The following is a 20,610-nucleotide window of genomic DNA, read 5'->3' as shown; positions in this document are numbered from 1 at the left end:
GCGTAGAAGACCTCTCCTGATGTGCCCGCTTTACACTCCTCTCAGCAGTGTATTTCAGTGGATCTGCCTGTTCTGCCCCCACTCTGTCTCCCCACACCTCTAGCCTGTACCCCAGTTCTTGTATGCATAAATAAATAAATCTAAAAAAAAAAAAAGAAATGGGGGCTAACAGAATGACAATTTCCCTGGGGATCACATTTCTTCCTGAACTTACATCCAAGGACTTACAGTAACCAAACCAAACACAATAGCAAATGCAAGACACAGCTCTCTGTTGGCTGATGGCACAAAGGTGCAGAAATCACCATAGGGCAGTGAAGGCTCCAACGACACAGGCATCCCACGAGCCTCCCCTCTAGAGAGTCCCAAGGACCTCAAGCCCTGTAGGTCAAGGCTTCCTGTATACCCAGAACACCCACACTCAGCCTCCATCCAGGGCTCCCAACTGGCTCTTTGCCTTTCTTCTTTCTTTGCACCCAAGTAAGCAAAGGTCAGCTTTGGTTTCTGAAGGGTCCTTGGGCTTTGACCATTTTAGGCACATTCAGAGACTTGATTTTGACCAGGCCACTTAATCACCCAGAATGAGAGATCTGATTCCACTTTACTGTTCCCTTGAAGAGGTGTTGCTGAGTAGTGTGAATACAGCTCATGCCGACTATGGGAAAGACCCCATCTCCTTATGTCACATCAAAGAGATCCAGAAGCCAGAGCTTCTGTCATGCTTTTCTTTTCTTTTCCTTTTTTTTTATAAAGATTTATTTATCTATGCATACAAGAGCTGGGGTATAAGCCAGAAGTGTGGGGGGTGAGAGGAGTCACCAGATACTGAGTAGGGAGCAGAACAGGCAGAGTGACTGAAATACACTGCTGAGGGGAGCAGCGGGAGAGACAGGAGAGGTCTGCTGCACCATGTGGGTCAGCTCCCTGGCCAGGGATTGAACTCGTGCTGCAGTTGCTGCAGACAGCTGCATAGTGCTGTGTCTTAACCCCTGTGCCACCAGGGAGGCCCCTGTTCTGTCATGCTTTCATACAACACTTGTCTTACATAAGCACGTCATGCTAATCCAGTCACAGGGCATTTAGGTCTTTTGCGTGTGTGGAGGGGAGAGCGGATCACTGTGCTTTAGTAAATTAAGACAGCCTTGCTTTAATTTCTCTTCTTACACCCGAAGAAAGCATTTCAGGCATAAGAAGATTCTTGCTAACGAAGAAGAACAATACTGTAGGGTTGAGGAGTTAGTTTTCGGCCAAAAGGATGGCGAGAGAAATGAAGCAGAGGCTTATCCCATAGACACCAAATACACTCTGGCGGGGTCAGACTACTGGATTAAAAAAATGATTTCCCTCAGCCCTAACCTAGTCCCACTTTGCCTGAAACAGCTCCTTTTTATCCCCCAACTTCCTTATGATAACTGACAGTGCCAGCAGCAGTATGAAAACTGTCCTGGTGGATTCTCAGCAGAAACTTGAGGGATTCTTCCTGTTATTGTTACTTTTCTCAAAACACTTAGGTTGGGTTGGTTTGTTCCAAGTGTTAATTCTCAGCATTTGAAAAAAAAAAAATTGCCAAGAATTTCTAGAACTTGCTTTGACTGACATAAACTATCTGAATGTTTAGGAGGGGAGAGAGAAGACATAGTTTATTATTGCTCCTGTAGGTCTTGTCCTGGAAATTATGAGCTCCAGGGTTATAGTAGAGTATGAAACCTTGGAAGGAAGAAACAGAGACAGACTAACACTTCCACTGATCATTAGGCTGGTGATTTTGGCCATTTCCACTTAAGCTTCTTGACAGGTTGCATTTCCAGCCAATATTATATTGCAATTCTTCCGTATTTTCAAGGCATTCAACCTCAAATTGAGAGAAATATCAAAGAGGAGTTTGAGAAGGGGAAGCTGGGTCTGCTGCAAATCATGTATCCTTTATAGTTGTTTTCAAGGTGAGCATGAGTATCAAGAGCACGCAAACATTATTGAGGGGTGTCACGAGACAAGCTAAGTGCCTCTCTTCAGAGGTGCACAGTATACCCGATAAGACATGGTGCTAAATGAGAAAGTGATTTTAGTTTCTTAGGTAGAGCCCAACAGCTCCATTTAATCGTTATGCCCACGCTGATCAACACCTTATGGAAGTTCCTTTCCAGATATGCTGGTCATAATAGTGTAAAGCTTATTTTTAAGTTTTTTTAGATTTGATCATCTAAAAATGTTTTAATTTTTATTACTTAATCTTCAAGAGTAGTGCATCTGGGCATCTATGACTACTCACTAATTTTCTGGGAATTGGAGCTGCTGCATTTTCTGAATGAATCAAGCACATTCATTTGGGTTTTCACCTTAAACATTACTACAGCATACAGTTTTTATCAGATGGATTTAGAAGATAATAATGTAGCTGAATCTACATTAGCTTGAGGGTTGTTAGAATAAAACCTTACCTATTCATTAATTTTTCATAAAGTGAATAGCTTCTAGTTACTTGAGACTCTACTTACTTATTAGTTAGTAAGCCTTAGAGTTTAACATGAATCAGAGACACTGGGAAGTCTGTCAAAACACAGACTGCTGAGTCCCTCCGCCCCAGTGTCACTGATTCAGGAAGTTGGGGGGTTACCAAGAAAGTACAATTCTAATAGTTCCATCTAGCAAGCTGATGTTGCTGGTCCTAGCAACACACTGTGAGAGCCATTGCTCTAATAATTAATTCCTTGAAAAGAGGTATTTATTTGTAATTATCCGTAATGATTTGTTACAGGAGATACGGATGTGCGTGACATTTGATGCATACTCTCAGAGTTTACAACTAGCACTTGGCAGTTAGTTGACATGTACACATTAAAGTAAAAACTTTACTTTATATGGAATATGTAATATGGAAACCAGAAGATCAGAGGACAGAAGCTTTGTGGTAATCAAACACTGAAAGTGGAAGGACACGTGAGCAATGGGGCTTCAGAAGCTAAATCTGCTTTCAAGTGGCCAAGACTGGGCGTGGGCACTGCAGGCAGATGGAACAGCAGCGGTAAACGTAACTAGGTCTGCGGCTATAAGGTCAACTTTCCTGGAGATGGTATGTGAAGAGGAATAAAGAAAGCCACCACCTGCTTTGATTGCCCAGGGTTATTTTGAGACCAAATGAGAATTAGGAAAAAGAAAAAAGAGAAGTCAGGAAACAAAGAGTAGGCAACAGAGTAATAATACAAACAGAAAAAAAAATGTCCATAAGATATTTTGTCCAATTCTTTTTGTTTCTGCTTGTTTTCTCTAAGTACATCTGAATTGCAACAACTTAACTATAATTTCACAATCCTGAAAATGATTCTTTTCCTCAGGTTGGGATAAGACCTAATGATGTGTATGATTTGAAGGGCTTCGGGCATTAACAGCCACAAAATAAACCTTGCAGGCGGTTAAGACCTGGCTGAGGATTATTACATTAGCTTTCAGAGGAATTCTGCTTTGTGTGCAGAGAAACATCTAATGAGCTCAATCATAGAAGAAAGAATATTTGTTGTCATGTCTCGTGTGTTGGTATGATCTCTAATCAAATATAAAATACAAACATAACACAAGAAATTATACAAAATGCATGTAGCAGATATTTACATCATTTTAAAAGACCTCTACATTGACTTACATATTCAAAGCTTGGGAAACATTTTATTACTGAATCACACATGCTAAAAATGGGGACATTTCTTGCTCCCTTAACATTTTCAAAGAAAAATTGCTGATGCTGAATAAATGACTTCCAAAACCTTGTTTGGATGAACTTGGCATCAGCACTGAGACTGAACAAATACCACTGGATACAGAAAGATACTGGAATACATACAGCCTTCACTCTTATTAACCAGAGGTATGACCTTGGACATATCACATAGTTTCTCTCTGAGTCTATGAAATGATTTGGCTGAATCAGTTGAAAACTAAGGTTCCCTTCTTCTCTGATAATCTTCAGTGAGTGTTGGTGAGGTAAGGAATGGCTGTCAGATGATACTACCTCATGCCAAGAGACACAGCAATCAACACCACTGAGCTTAATGCACAAAGTCTCTCTCCCTTCTCTCTTCAGCAGATTCTAAATTATTTGGTAGGAAAGAGGATGTCCTATACTGGAAATATATCCAGTGACAAGCATAGAATATGGAATATAGTAGTTATTTAAAATACTTTTTGAAGAGCCTACATTCTTGATTAATTCTTAGATGGCTTTGATATTCACAATGGAAAATGAAATGAACTTATATATGTGAGAAGCTTATGGTAGCAACCTAAGTGCTCACTGACAGAGCAATGGATTAAGAAGATGTGGTATATCTGTACAACGGAATACTATTCAGCTAGAAAAAAGATGAATTCTTGCCATTTGTGACAACATGGATGGAAACTGGAGATTATGCTAAGTGAAACAAGTCAAAAGGAGAAAGACAAGTTCTGTATGATTCCATGATGTGGAATAGAGAGCAAAAAAAATCCCCAAAAGAACAGACAAAGCTAAATCAAAGCAAACGCTTAAAGGTGACTATAGAATTGAGGCTACTAGAAGGATGGGGGTGGGATGGGGATGGAAACAAAGGGGAGAGGGGAGCCCAATGACCAAGGGTAAAGGACTATGGGTGCCTTGGTGGTGGGTGCAGTAACACACATCTGAAGAGGTAGGATCCTATATCCGAAATCACATACAGAGTTGTAACCAATGCTACCACAATAAAGAAAAAAAAAATAAAAATGGTGTTAAGAACATACATAAAATACTTTACTGCTTTAATCATATTTAAGGGTGCAGCCCTGTACATTCACACTGCTGTGCAGCCACTGCCACCATCTGTCTCCAGAACTTTCTCATCTTCCAAAATTGGAACTCTGTGCCCATGAAATACTAACCTCCTCCTCTCCCAGGCACCAGGCACTGCCTGAACCACCATCATCCTTCCTTCAGTCTCTCTGAATTTACTGCTAGAGCCACCTCGGATAAGAGAAATCAACAAAAAGACAACATTCCACAAATGTGCATGTCACACTTGTATGGGGACCACGCTAATCTCGGGTTGTGCCAGTGAACTATGCCCGTTTTAGTCTATGTGCTGCTGAAGTGACCGTTACATACTATATAACCTTTGTTGCTTCTTTCTTTCTTTTTTTTTTTAAGATTTGTTTATACAAGCACTGGGTACAGTCAGAAGCACGGGAGGGTGAGAGAATTCACCAGAGTCAGAGTGGGGAACAGAACAGGCAGACTGATGAAATACACTGCTGAGGGGAGCAGCGGGCACAGCAGGAGAGGTCTGCGCGCCATGTGGGACCCTCGCCGGTGGCCGGGGATCGAACTGGCGCTGCAGAGGCTGCAGGCAGCCTCGCAGCCCAGCACTCAACCACTGCACCACCAGGGAGGCCCATACTATATAACCTTTGAAACCCACCAGGTTCTCTGAGAAATTATGAGCGTAGTGAGGGAGAACCGAGGTGTTTCCTAGTGATATGCCAGTGGTATGACAGTTCTCTTTGTATTTGACTAGCAACCTGAAATTAGAAAAGTCTAACAATTTTGAAAATCATACCTAACGATTCAAGTTTCATATACAAAAATTTGAGAAGCTTTTGGTATCAGTGGAAACTTCTAAATAGCAAGAAGCATATGTGATTTGGTCATACTCATCAGGTGAAGAAAAATATTTAATAGAGAGAAAAAAAAACTTTTCAATCTGAAGAAAAAGTTTTCATGTAATAAAGGTCCCATGAATACAGGATGAATACTTTCAAGTTCAGCAGGATACACGATACTTTTCTTCTGGTGTAAGAAAAGGACATGAATGACAACTTTCCTTTCAATGAAATACACTATCATGTAACAGTAAACCCACCTTAATTCTTTCAAGGTCACTAACCATCAACCAAATGCAGACCAGATTTTTAAACAGAGTAGCGAATTTGGAATTTCCAACAGCAATGTCTCCTTCAATTCTATCCACCTGAAACTTGTAGAATGTTACAAACCAATGTTAACATTAATTAAAAAAAAAAAAAAAAACACACCTGGAATGTGAAATTTGGTTGGCATCTAGAATTTCCTAAATAAAACAGTATGAAAGGCCTGTAAGTATCTCCTTTGCACTCAAAGCTCCCCACTGCTCATACCCCAGGAGCCCTTCATTACTTGGCAAAGCTTCAGAAGCCACTCACTCATAGCCCAGAGTGTCACTTCATTATTACGGCATCTGAAAGAGAAGAAGAATAGTTTGCCAAAGCCATGCTGGCTCAGGCTGTGCTTCTGAGGCATGACCCCTGCAGCTGCCCTCTGGTCTCTCCCTAAGACAGCAGGTCTGCAACTTCCAGCGGGATCAGGATTAGCTTTACCAGGTTCTATGTTAACAAGGAAGCTGAACCTTGCTCCACCTGCTCTCAGGGAGTACTCATCTGAATGCCACCAAGACTGAAAGTGAAGACACGCACAAGAAAATACAGTAAGGGCGTGTAGAAATGAATAATAATCACAAAAAAAGAAAACATAATAAGAAAGCTATTTTTTTTTTTTTTTAAAAATTTTATTTATTTATTATTCATGCAAGCACTGGGTACAGTCAGAAGCACTGGAAGGTGAACGAATTCACCAGAGCCAGAGCGGGGAGCAGAGCAGACAGAAGGACCGAAGTACACTGCTGAGGGGAGCAGCGGGTGGCAGGAGAGGTCTGCGCACCATGTGGGACCCTCCTCCTGTGGCCGGGGAGCAGCCAGGGATTGAACTGGCGCTGCAGAGACCGCGGGCAGCTTCGCAACCCAGCACTCAACCGCTGCGCCACCGGGGAGGCCCAAGAAAGCTATTTTTAATCCAATGTCTTAAGTCAATGGCTCTGTCAACTGTTGTTGAAATTAAGTGACACCCTGACCTTTGACCTCTGATTAGCTTTACTCCAAGTTTGAAGATTCTTCATGTTTGATTCACCCCAAGTCAACACCCCTTTGGATACACACCTCATAATTTGGAGTAAATTAACAGGTGAGATTTTTGATGCGATATCATATCTCACTTTCTGATTTACTTTGTAAAGCTGCCCACTGAGTAGACAGGAGAAATCTTACAAAAGAGAAACGGAGCTTCTTCAGGGAATACATTGCAAAACTTGTTTCTGAGTTGAACAGCAAGAGGTAAATTAACATTCCTTCCAAACTCTGTCTCACATACAAACACATTTATCTCCTTTCCTGTTAGTCTTTCTGGAAGCATCCTTCGAAATTAATCTCAATTTGAATTCATCTCAGGATAGCAAATAGCACTAGGACTTTTTTTCCTCTTCTTTTTAAATATGAACCTTGAAGCAGCTGCTTGTTAAAAACAAAATAACCAGTCCTTGTTCCAGTCTAAAATCATTGGTTGTTCCCAAGACTCTACCAAAAAAAGAAAAAAAAATGAGGACACATCTGCTGTGGAGTTTCATGCCAGAAAGTAGTCTAGCAGCCACCACTGTGGTCTGACTTCATTCTCCAATCATTTCAGGATTTGTTTTTGGATTCTGATTCAAATTACAGGACCATCCATAAGAGTTGGTGGGTTAAGGAAAAAAAAACCCTCTAGAACTGCCTTGGATCATCACAGAAATCAGCAGAGCTTGGTGAGGGAGACAATGCCTTGGGCTTCACCCACTTGGTTGAGGTGCCCATAACAGAATGGGCTAAAAAGAGACAAAAACTATTGCTACCTCACAGTAATACTCCTTACATTGATCTACAGAACCAAACAATTTCTATTAAAATTTTCCCTACCTTTTTTGAAGAAAGGAGAAAAAGACTCTAAAGCTCATATGGAAAAGCAAGAGAACCCAAAAAATCAAAATATCTTGAAGAACAAAGGTATCTTGAAGTACTTGCACTTTCCATTGTAAAACATACAACAAAACTACAGCATTCAAATCAGGGTGGTACTATAATAAGGATACACCCACAGATCAAAGGAATAGAATTGATAATCAAGAAAGTCAGGTGATTTTTTTGACAAGGGTACCAAGATCATTCAAGGGGGTAAGAATTGTCTTTTTCAACAAATGGTGATGGGAAACTGATATCTAAAAGCAAAAGACAGAAGTTGGGTCCACACCTCATAGCATCTATAAAATTAACTGTAAATAAATTAAAGATCTAACTATAAGAGCTAAAACTATGAAACTCATAGAAAAAAACAAAGCCATAAAATCTTTGTGAACTTTGTTTGGATTTCAGACATAACACTAAAGCAAAAGCAACACAACAAAATATTGGACTTCATCAAAAAGGATTTGAATAGTCTTTTTCTGTCTCTCTGTCTGTTTATCTACCTATCATCTCCTATGTCTATCTGTCTATCTAAAGTTTGAACTGGGGCAAGGAGAGATCCTTGAAATAGCATGAAGTAAACAAAACAGTTGAAGTTCAATTCACTGGAACACAATAAACAAGATCAATACACCACCCTGAATTATACTATTGTCAACAATTTGTCTGCCAGAATGACAGGCAATTTTTTTTTTTTTTTAATGAATCCTTTTTGACATTCATTCTTCCTAGAAGTTGCCCTAGAGGACTGACTTTTCCATCAAAGTTACGGCTCAGAAATACAAAAACAGAAAATGCCTGTTTGACAGAAGGGAAAACTATACAATTATTCAGTTTTCCTGAAGGATTTACATATGCCAATCATTTACTTCTGGCAGCATTTAAAGGACCTTGTCAATGACTTCCAGAGATCATCTGGATGACACATGCACTATAGCTATAGATTCAATAATTAAAATTGAAAGCAAGGAAAAGAAAGCTTATGTATCACATCCAAATATGGTACAGAGAGCTAAAAGTAGACACAGTTACTACAGTAACTACTCTGGTTGGGTTAAGGGCTGTAACCCCTTAAGGCTGAACAGGCCAGCTGGGTCTTAGGGGATAAATTGCACTGCGCTGATATGTTCTTAAACCTTTCAGAGCATTAGAAAATGGGTACTAATGTCACAGTATACTTCCCATTTTTTTAAAGGTTTATTTATGCATGCAAGTATAGGTCAGAGGTGCTAGGGGAGGGGGTGAGAGGAATCACCAGAGACAGAGCGGGGAACAGAACAGACACACTGTTAGGGGAGCAATGGGCGAGACAGGAGAGGTCTGCTGTGCCATGTGGGTCACCTCCCTGGCTGGGGATCAAACTTGTGCTGCAGTAGCTGTGGATTGCTTCATAGTGCTGCTGCTTAATCCCTTGCGCCACCAGGGAGGTCCCTACTTCCCATTTTGAAGATGAACATGTTGTATATAAAGGTTCATTGCTGCACCTCCCCCTGCAGTGACCTTTAGGGCTAACCGGCCCTAGGTCCGGCTGGGCAACCAGCGCGCAGCGGGAGAACAGCAAAACCCTACATAACCTGCTGCACCTCCCCCCGCAGTGATCTTTAGGAATGGCTTTCGCCACGGTCCCTAGATCCGGCTGGGCAACCAGCGGGGGGAGAACAGCCTGAAGCAGAGGAAGTGCAACGGAAGTTCCCTGAAAAGGCAGAAGCTTATCAATAGATAACGACCACCAAGAACCACTACAAGAATGCTAAAAATCTTTTCCCCGTCTTTCTAGAACTACAAACTTTAATCCCTTATTTGTCTTTCTAAACTTCCTTCTTTCTTCTATAATGGTCATTGCTTGTTATGTAGATCACCTCCCTGATAGTGGTAGACTGAGCCCATGAGCAAGCTGATTTCCTTGATATTCATTCCTGTGCTTTTGGAAAACATATATATACTGGTCACAAATTTAGAGAAAATTACACTCAGATTTTCACTCTTGAAGTGTGTCTGTTTGTCATTTCTTTCGCCGACGCCCTGACCACCCTGCACGCTTCTCTCAACCCTGAGGTGGCCTCATCGTCTACTGCCTACTGCTGTGCTGGTCCGCGGCAGTTCATCTGAAAATATATTTTCATTTTCTCATTTATATAATGAGCGGTTCTATTTTGGAAGAACTGTCTTACTCAGGGTGGTGGGGTGGGTGGACAAAGATAAACATTTAGAGGCAGGCAAGCACACCTTGGTCATACCGGAAATTCTGGTGGTAATTCCAGCTGGGAAAAGTATAAATAAAAAGTTCTGAGATTATTCTAAGGATATTCTAAGCACGTGTATTCCAAATACTAAGTCACCTATAAAATACAAAATCTACATATATTGAAGCCATTTCTTAGAAAAGGCAAAGAAAAAGAGCAACAGTGACAGCTCTTTGTCACTTCATTTACTTCTCTGATTTTTTTGCTCTCCTGATTCTTCCTTGACTAACAAATTATACGTAAGAATACTTAAATTCTCAGTAGTAATGAATGCTCCATCCTGTTTCTGGCAAATGTAGCAAGTATTCTATTTTAAACCTAGCTATTTTAGATGCATTAAATCTGCAAGCCAATAGGTATATTAGGACAAGAGATAGAAATACTGTCTCTGACATCAGCATGCTGTATTTTCACCCAAGAGGAGAATATTTAACCAAGCAGTACAGTAAGATTGTAATAAAAAATTACAAATCCTCTTCTATTAGTGCAAAATTCTTGATCTCCTGTCTCATATTACAATCCTAGATTTTACTTGGATTTGTTTCAACTGCAGATTTGTTCAGTGACAGCCTCCCAACATCTGGTTTATAATAATTCATGTTTTTATTAATTTTGAATTTTAAAAGAAAGGAGGAAAAAACAGGGTTTGAAACCATTATGTCTTCTCCTGCCCCCCCACTGCCTTTCCCATCAACTCTCCATTACAGCATTCTGTGAAACAGCCATCTCTGAATTGAGAGGTACAATATTTTTAGCCTTGAGATAGCTGCAAAATGAAGGTCTTTGACAAATCACCTCAGAGTAGAATACAATCCTTTTAGCATAGACTTAAGGAAGATTACCAAGGACAAAAACACCCAGTCATTTTGAAATAGCAATCCGACAAAGCAAAGGTTGTTGAACAATAGTATCCGTAAAGGAACTCTGGCGGGTACAAGGATTACAAGATGATTAAAACAGAATATGAGAGGGAGTCATGTTTTCATGAAAATAATAGTTCTATCATTAGCTGGGGGAAAAAAAAATCCTACAGAACTATTTTAAATAAGAGGATTTTCTTTCTCTTCTATAAACAATGCCTTAGTCTTTCTTTGCAATAAAATTTCATGATTTGCATGCAAATAGCATTAACATTAGGAAAACATAAAGTAATAAGTGTGAGGCCTGGGAATTGGCATATAGTAACTCAAACAGAACTGAAAAATTATTATAAAATAATAAAAGGCAAGCCTTTTATAAAACAACAAATAGGGCGGTGTAGACAATTTAGACTTCTTTGTGAAACAAATAAATAGCCTTAGATTGTGCTTGATGGGAGAAACTCGATGGTATATTTACGAAATTAAGTGTCAAAGTATATGAGTTGGGCAGATAACCAAATAGACTGTTATGGAAATAACAAAGGACAACACAGGAAAATGGTATGACTTACAGTTCTTTGCACTCTGCTTTATTCTTTATTTTGATGCCTTTGTCAACTGTACTCATTTTGTCAGCTGGATTTATTACAGCTTTAGAGAATGCTGTAGTGGAGGAAGGCGATTTGCTTTGTGTTTATCTATGTTAGGTGCTAAGGAAGGTACTCAGGGTGGTTGTTTAGGGTTGTGGAGGAATTCACCTGATCAACTCAAGGAGCATCTATCTTGCAGTTGGGGGATTTGCTTCAAACTTGTCCACAAGGACAAATATCTATGAAGCACCACATCTGCTGAGCCCAACAATGCAGAAATGATCCTGATGTGGTCCAGAAGAGCTCCCCTGATGGGTGTTTGGTGGACACGTAAATACGTAATTAAATACAAAGCAGAACACGATGTAAAGGTGGATACACAGTGCTGTACACACAGAGATTAAACAAAAGGAAATTTTCCTGGAGAGAGAGTGCATAGCAGAGGGGGAAAGAATTTTGGATTCAGACAGATCTTGGCTCCAAACCCACGTTCATCACTATACTATACTATACGTGATGGGCAAGTCCAGTGACATCTCTCTTGGGATTGTCAATTGAAGGTGCCATCACTGTCACTGAATTAGCCAGTGCTGTTAGGGGTTCATAAGGTTACATTATATAAAAAGCCCATAATGCCAGAGGGCATGACACTGTGGGATGTGGAATGAAAGCTAGTTTGCATGTTTTTCCTTAAATCACCTGCACATCTGTATGTGGTGGCCCTGGACCTCAAGGATGAACATTCCTGGAGAACCTAGACAGCAACATCATCACTAACAGGCACTCACTCATCAGTCACACGGCTGTCACTCAAAAACCAGCTCTTACATCTTGCTCTCTATGCAGTGAATCAACTGTAATTGAGTGTGGAGGGATGCTACTTTTCAACCAAGGCAGAACTACATGCAGGTTTTATTTACATCTTATCAGGCAACTTGAACAGTCCTGCAGAGGAAGAAATTGGGTAGAAGGGGGCCAGAGGGAAACTCATGAAAGAGGAGGGGATGTGAGTTGACAATGAGTGTGTATAGATAAGGCATTCCATGCCAATGTAGGAGGCAGACCACATGGGACTTGAGATTGGTAGGAAAGTATGGGCGAGGGAGACGAAGGTGTCATGGCCAAGTGTAGGCCAGCTGAGAGAACTCACAGTAGTGATTATAACATGAGTACATGTCACTTCACTGAAATGGGATGCAATGATGTCCTTCCACACAACAAGTGGAGTTTAAGAAGCATGTGGGACATTCTGATAATGTAGAAGATGTCCCTGGAACTCAGAGGTTAGGGTGTCGTAGGCTCATAGATTGGGGATTTATTGGAGTTAATAGGAAAGTAGCATAAACAGGTGGAATTCCACAGATGGTTGGAAAGGGCTGGAATTCAGGGGCATGATAAGTTCCATGCTCTTGCCAGTCACACATAATGTTCTTACAGATCTGATGTCAATTTCCACTTTTCTCTTCCTTCTTTCTAGTGTGGTTGGTTTCTTTCTCATTTGCATCCATAGCAGAGAACTCTACCCCAATGGGAGCATAAGTGAAGTGAAGCAGTTCTACCTGTGCCACTGAAAACAATGCAGGTCCTCATACCAGTGAAAGTCCTTTATCTCAACAACATCTGTTACCTTTATTTAATTCTCTCCAGATGTTTTACTGCTTTAAACATGTTTTAATTGGCTGCATTTATAAGCACAAACTTTCAAATATAAGGCACACATTTGTACATAATTCAGACCTTATCCTTTTACCAGAGGCTCAAACTTTAAGCATTCTTAGAATGTAGTCCAAATCTAAAGTTTGATTATATACAAAAGGCAGATAATTGTAAATCAGACTATTAACAAAAATTTAATCAGAAACTACAAAAAAGCATGAGAGATATAAACTGGAAGAAATCTGTGAAGATTCTATTTGGAAAGTGAGCTGAAAAAACCAACAATTTCTAATTATGGAAAATTCCTAATATATACAAGAGACTACTACAAAAACTCCCAAATACCACTCAGCTCAAACAATTAGCACCCATGGCCAATCGTGTTTCCTCTGTATCCCTGCAGTGAAAGTAAGTTATTTTTAAATGTTCCTTCAAATGAAGAATAATTATAGAAGACAACTAAGCTCAATCCAAAAAAGCCACTCTCCCCAGTGAGCTCTCGTCTTAGCTTTGGTGTTGGGAACTGAAATGGGACACTTGTCTAATTAATAGAAGTTCATTAACGCAAGCTCTTGCTACAGGAAATAGCCATTTAAAAATGGAGGCAAGAAAGATTTTTTTTAAAAGATTGTCTTTCAGGATTTGGTATCTATCCATAGTAAACAGAACGGCAAAAATGTTCTTCAAAATAACATACTCTTAATCCAATTAACGGGGAGGGGGGGCTTTTCCTTTTTTCTAAGAAAAAGTCCCTGATTCTAATAATTAAATCAACCCCTCAAACTGAGATTTGAGGTTTACCGTTTGCTCTATTCTAGGGCATTCTGCAATACTCCAGTTATCAGAACCACCATCTGTTCTGTGAATGTGTGACTCATCCATGGTCACTATTGTCAGTAGTATATTGTTGAATAAGAAGTTCTAATAATTTAATTAGGAACAGTCATAAATAATTACCGGGTGAGAGTGAAATATTGTTAGCTTTCTAGTCTTTTGCAATGGCTTATTCCTCTTTTGTTTGGTATTATGATAATCCCTTAATTGAAAGCATATAAGAAAATAAGCTTGTTAAGACAGTTATAAGGCAGAAATACATTCACCTAGAAGATGATTTCTTTGATTTTGTCCCTTCTACAGCTTATTGGATGGTATACTTTTTTAGTGTATTTTATTTTTTTTTTAGTGGGTTTTTTTTAGTGTATTTTAAAATATCCTTACTTCGGCCCTAAAAATATACCCAAGAGTACATGCATTTCTTAAAGAAATTTAATTGATGGAACTGGGGGGAATTATGCTGAGTAAAATAAAGCAGGAGAAAGATGAATACTGGATGATTTCAGTCATCTGCAGGTAATGGAGAAACACAAAGGAACAGACAAAATTAACCAAAAATACCCCAGAACTCTGACTGCAGAACTCAATCTATGGGGGAGCGGTTGGAATGGGGAGCAAAGGGGGGAAGAGGGTTCAATGGTCAGTGGTAGAAGATTATGGGTGTTTCGGAGGTGGGTGTGGTATGATTAACATATCTCTGAAAAGATGTGAACCGATGCCTTTAAATCATATACGGTGCTATAAACTAACCTTGGTCTCAATAGCAAAAAAAGGAATTACAAAATAGAAAACTTAATAGTCAAAAATTAATTAAAATAAAAAATAATCAATGTCTTCGATTCATGGTGTCCACCAAAAACTCTATATTGATTATACTTCTAAGATCTCCCTCAACATCAGTTCTCCCTCTTGAACAAAAGCTTAGAGGATGTATTAGTTTCTTTTCCAAGCCTGGAGCCTGAAGTATATTTGATTTTATCTATTAATGCACAGTACTGAACAGACCATCATTACCTGACACAGTAAAAGCAACACTGACAAGGCTGCATTAAGTTAGAAAAGAAAAAATCAAACAGCACTGGGACAAGAGGGAAAAGCCAGCCAAGTTGTATTTCGGGCACTTCAAAGGAGGAATTCCTGTTTCACCTACAAATCCTGGGTGTTTTCCTTTCAGATAAACTACATCTACTTCCATCCCAGTGAACAAAGGGTGGATTCATTAAGAAAGGATGTGCCACCTGCACATTGCTGATTTGCTCAGTCTCTGCACCAAATCTCCAGCATCCATACATTCCTTCATGTGGAAAGATTCACTAGCCTGCCACCTCCGTGCTTCTGTGAGTGAAGTTAAACAAATGTGGGCGTGAATGTGTGTGTGGGGTTGCAGGGAATTATAAGATACTTTATTCCCTTTCCAAGAAAAACAGAAATGGGAGAACTTACATAAAATAAAAATAATAGGGGCACACCATGTCAGTTTCCTGGGGTTGATAATCTCTGGGGGTTATGCAAGATGCCACTGATGGGATGAGTGGCTGGTGGGTATGCTGGGCCTCTGCGATATTTCTCTAATTTGGGTGAGGAGATGGCCATTCTGAAATGATAGTGTAATAAAAAATAGAGGGCCCATATTTCAATTTAGTTTAAACAACATAATGGTCAGAAAATACTCAGGGCAATTAGTGGGGGTGGAGGATCAAAAATAGCTGTGAGTTACTGATAGAGCGCTAACCCCAAAGTCTGTTTTGTGCTTTTGCTGTGTGCTATTTAGGACAGTGCGGCATCCAGCAAGGAAATTATATTGGAAGTTTGTGCTCCCTCATCTGTAAAGTGAGGCTGTCATGCTCCTCAGAAGGTTCTGGCAATATAGAACTAAAAGATGAAGAACAGCTTGCTTTTATTAAACTGTAAAGCACCAAAGTATCTCAAGGTGATACTTCCAGGACTGATTAAATTAGAAATTGCTGACAAGTGAAATCCAGTAATGAGTGCCTGGAAATTATACAAATACGTCGTAAGTCAAGTCACATTTCTTCTCTCTTCTAAGTAGAGATAGTTAAGAACTGAGGTGGCGACTATGGCGGGAGCTAGCAGCAAACCCAAGAGTTTCACTGTTAAAGGGGATCTGCTCTCCTTCCTTCCACAAAGTAGAAAAACAGTGATTCCAGATGAAGAACTCACGTCTCTGCTTTTTTCCTACAGGCTCAGCAGCAAAAGAAGAGCTACTTACCCACTTCATCCTGAATCTCCTCGGCCACTGCAGGTACATTGTAGAGCAGGGAGAGAGACTGGTTCATGCGCTCGTAAATCACGCGGAGGTGAGTCATGACCTGCCAGAAGAGGCAAGAGTTCCAGGTAAACCATCTCTGAGTGAGGAAGATTTATTCTCCTTAACATGCACAGCAGACAAATACAAACTTTCTAAATGAGAATGACAAAAGTGCTGCTGGGACTTTTAACTTGAAAGGGCATCCTTATTAAATCAATTGGAAAAATAGTCTGGATCCAATTTTGGTTCCTAAATACCAAGGCTCCATAGATGATTACCTTGAATGCTTTAAATATATTTATTTTCAGGTTTCCAATAGAGAGGGACAGATGTCAACTTGATATGCTATTTCATGCTAAATACACATACAAACACACACACAAATAGATATGTGTGTTTGTCCATTTATTTAAAATTCTTCTATTTTGGGAAATGTAAAATTTGAGATTTAAAAAGGTAGATCCAGGCTTCAATGCTTGGGAACAGAAGAGCATAAAACCTTTTAACAGGGTTTCATTTGGGCTCATATTATATCCAAGTATTGCAGAAGCAACTGAGTTTATGACTGCTTGCCACAATTTTGGTGAGCCAACATTAGAGATTTGAGCTTATCCAACTTGTGCTTTCTCCATTTTAATCACCAGGGTTTTAAATGGTCCCTTATGAATCAGCAGACGTAGGCAATTAGGTTCCTTAATATTTTCAAAACTCAGAAAATATCAAACCCCATGTTGCTGGAGAGCAAGGCTTTCGAATTTGCCAGGTGTTTAATGAACAGAACTTGCGCTGTTTTTAAGAGCTCTTGCTACACAAATACAACACCCAGAGCTGCTGGGGTCCCTGAAGCTCACTCCAAGAGCAGGAATGTGGAGTGTCAGGGCTGCAGGCGATTACCTGGGACCGGATCTGAGCGGCTTTCTTTGGGTCCACCATGCGGACGTGTTCAAAATGCTTCAGGGTGTGCTGTCTGTCTTTCTGCTCAGCACGGACATACTTCTTCAGCATGTTGAACACATGACGAGGCTGTGGGGGCGAAAATGAAAACCACATTTCAGGTTCATGCAAACGATGGCTTCTCCCAGTGGCTTTGGGTCAGCTTCCAAGAATCCCTCCCTGGAGAGGAAAGCATTGCAAGTCATCATTTTGCAATTCTCTCTCCTAAATGTTTCTCCCACTCCTTCCTTGGTGGATCATCATTTGGTCTTTGGCAACTTTTCATTTCTACAAGAAGAGCATTTAGCATTTTCAACATATGGGATGGGTGTCCTCCTGAATCAACATTTTCTTTTTAAATAGCAGCGTTCTGCAATAGAAGGAGAGCTGATTTTTGGCACCATCAGATTTAAGTTAGGTTGTTTCCTTCTCCCAACCAAAAATATAGGGGCATGTATGAGATTACATTTATGCATAGTCTTATGGGTTATCTCAGTGGTAATGCTACAAAAATCATCCCATCATAAGTAACATATAACAGTAGAATAATCAAAATGGCAAAGAAAATAATAGGCAACTTAACCATGACTAATTTGTAGGCCAAGGAATAATGATAAGCTCAAAGACACATGTTTTCGTAGGAGAACTGTAGATGCACAACTATAGTTATTTCACTTTGAGATTTAATTAAATTCCATCTAAGCCATCAGATTCTAATTCTTCCAGCAACAATTAAGTTTCTCCTCAAGTGCTGATTTTTTTTAAATTGGTTCCATTTTATTTTTTATAGATCTGACATTTATCTTAATAAAAATAGGGCAAAGGTTGTCTTCAACAATTTCACTGCTACATGCATTCTGTTATGTGATTTTATAGTGAATTCTGAAGATACTCATTTCTTTTTTATTAAACTGATAAAAACAAGGGAGTCCTGGTACTGTCATTGGTAATGTAGACAGGTTCAGCCCCTGTGGAAAACCATATGGAGATTTCTCAAGATGTTAAAAAATAGGTCTACCATATGACCCAGTAGTTCCACTCCTAGGTGTCTATTCAAAGATGCAAAACATTAAATTGAAGTGATATGTTCACTCTTATGTTCATTGCAGCTCTTTTACAACAGCCAAGCTATGGAAACAACCTAAGTGCCAAGAGAAAAATGAGTGCATCAGCAAGATGTAGTATGTATACTCAATGGAATATTACTCAACAATAAAAAAGATAAACTCTTGCCATGTGTGACATCATGGATGGAACTAGAGGGGATTATGCTAAATGAAATAAGTCAGAAGAAGACAAATATTAGATAGTGTCACTTATATGTAAAATATAGAGAAATATAACAAAGGGTCAGATAAAGCCAAACCAATAACAAACTTGAGAAAACTAATTGCAGAATTAAGGCTACTGGAGGGGTAGGTAGGGGGGAGGTACAGTGGGGAGAGGGTACAATGGGCTATGGTGGAGGAATGTGGAGGGTGCGGTGAGGTAACATACACCTGAAGGTGTGATCCTATGTCTCTAAATCACATACAGTGTTACACATCAATTCTACTTCAATAAAAAAAAAAATAACCATCCATGGAAGTTTATGTCAGGAATAGAATTTTGGCCACTTGGAAGGTACGGAATCTATCTGCAGAGATGATGCAAGTTAGTAGGTAGGAAGAGGGGTTTCCAATACTTGATGGGATGTTCTACTCCTTCTTCTTTTGCTTGGTTAACTTAGGGCCAATTTCCTGACATCCCAGCGAGAAATGGTGCCCTTTTCTGCACTCCCATGAAATACTATGCAAATCCCTACTATTGCCCTTAACACAGTCTATTAAATGATTTCTATTTCTGACTGGCCCCTTCGACTGTGAGAACCCTGAGCCTCAGATTGGGTCCCAGTGCTTTCCCTTGCCCGGACTCACAGCATACAGCACTTGACTCTGAGGTGACGCTGTGCTGACTTGTTTTATGTGTGCCAAAGGCCACATTTCTGTACTGTGAAAACAAATAAATACAATAAAAAGAAAATAAACCTATGCTACCCTGTGTTATTTATTGCTTTGATTCTAGAAGAAATGTACCACTCCATAATCCCCCAAAAGGCAGCTATCAAAGCTTGAAATGTAGCTTTTGGCAGTACATCATTACAATTTTCATCTGTACTGTGAGATCTGGTTGAAGCCACAAATCAGAGAATGGCTTTTTAAAATTTCAGAATAAAAGAGCTAACAATTGACCAGCTACAATGACAATCCAGCTATTTAAAAGATGATAGTTTCATACATACCAGTTCTAAAAGGTAATTTTTAAAAGGCTATAAATTGAAGCCCAACTCTTACAGAAGAGGATGAATATTTTACATGCAGGATTGTGCAATCAGGTATTACATGTCCTTGCGTGTTGCTCACTATTCAACACCATGACCTAAAACCCCCCTTTTAATACTACTGCAATTATACTTTCAAGGTTGGAGACAGAAAAGGTTGCAACTAATTGCATTACCCATGTCCCTAACCCTTATTTGTGCAGCTGACTGGTTGAGTTTGCTTTCTTAGTTACTCTATTTCACTCTTTTTCCCTTGAAAAAGTTTTAATGATTTGAAGAAAAGAAAATTCTGACTTCTTTAAAGAGTTCATCTAAGAAAATATATACTTCAATCCAAACATCAGGATTGTTTTGCATCATACATTTCCCCCACTTCTTTTTTAATTTGTGCAGTTGGCTACCCATGAATGTTTCTAGAAGGCATTTTGCCCTGAGAGTGTCACCACCAAGCGTAGGCACCAGAATGTAAAGATAGCACATTGGCATTGGCATCAATGCATCCAATTGCATTGGGAGATAATTTCTGAGAAGTAACTTCTGGGTCTCCTTTTTTCTTTCACTGCCACCAAGACAGCACACATTCCTACTGGCTGATTATTTAGTGTCAACATTGAATTTAAAACAAACTATAGTCTTCAAAATGAGCTCAACCTCAGTGTTCTCATCTGTGCAGACCAGGTAGCATTGTCTTTCACACAGTCTGTAGTCATCTGCTCTGCGGCCGGTCCCCAGGCCATACCAGGAGCATCGATTTGTTCTCCTCAGTCCTTGCCTATTACTCGCGCATCCTCTTTCTTCTAAGCAAAACAGCCCAACACTTACTGCTTGCTTAGATGAATAAGACAGTGTTTTCAGGGCTTCATGCATAGTTACTCATCAAATCTCTTATCGGCCCAACCACAGGGATACAACTGTTCTCCTCACTTCACAGAGGAAGGCACCCAGGAGGCTGAGGGCGATGTAGCTGATCACACAGCTGGTTACAGTTAGTCAGTGATAAAGCAAGAATAGGTGACCCCTGGCTCCACAGCTCTTTCTCCTAATCACAATGTGATGCTTTCAAGAAAAATCTAAAGTGGACCAAAGTAAAGACGGTTCT

At 39.8% G+C, this 20,610-nt stretch overlaps 1 protein-coding gene across 6 annotated transcripts in view; it reads right to left on the bottom strand.

The window, feature by feature from the left end:
• The window catches only part of APP (amyloid beta precursor protein), a 249,419-nt gene that overhangs the window by 41,132 nt on the left and 187,677 nt on the right, over positions 1-20,610 (bottom strand). For all 6 annotated transcript variants that reach the window (XM_037525059.2, XM_037525060.2, XM_037525061.2 and 3 more), the window contains 2 exons: positions 17,153-17,281; positions 16,220-16,319 (listed from right to left, as the gene is read on the bottom strand). In XM_037525059.2, the coding sequence (XP_037380956.1) occupies positions 16,220-16,319; positions 17,153-17,281 (229 nt within the window). The remainder of the gene's footprint in view (positions 1-16,219; positions 16,320-17,152; positions 17,282-20,610) is intronic.

The sequence above is a fragment of the Talpa occidentalis genome, unplaced genomic scaffold (genome assembly GCF_014898055.3).
Source record: "Talpa occidentalis isolate TD23 unplaced genomic scaffold, MPIMG_talOcc4v2.1 talOcc4.4, whole genome shotgun sequence".
Taxonomy (NCBI): domain Eukaryota; kingdom Metazoa; phylum Chordata; class Mammalia; order Eulipotyphla; family Talpidae; genus Talpa; species Talpa occidentalis.
Note: the sequence above shows the minus strand (reverse complement) of the source record. Positions and strands in the feature narration are given on the sequence as shown.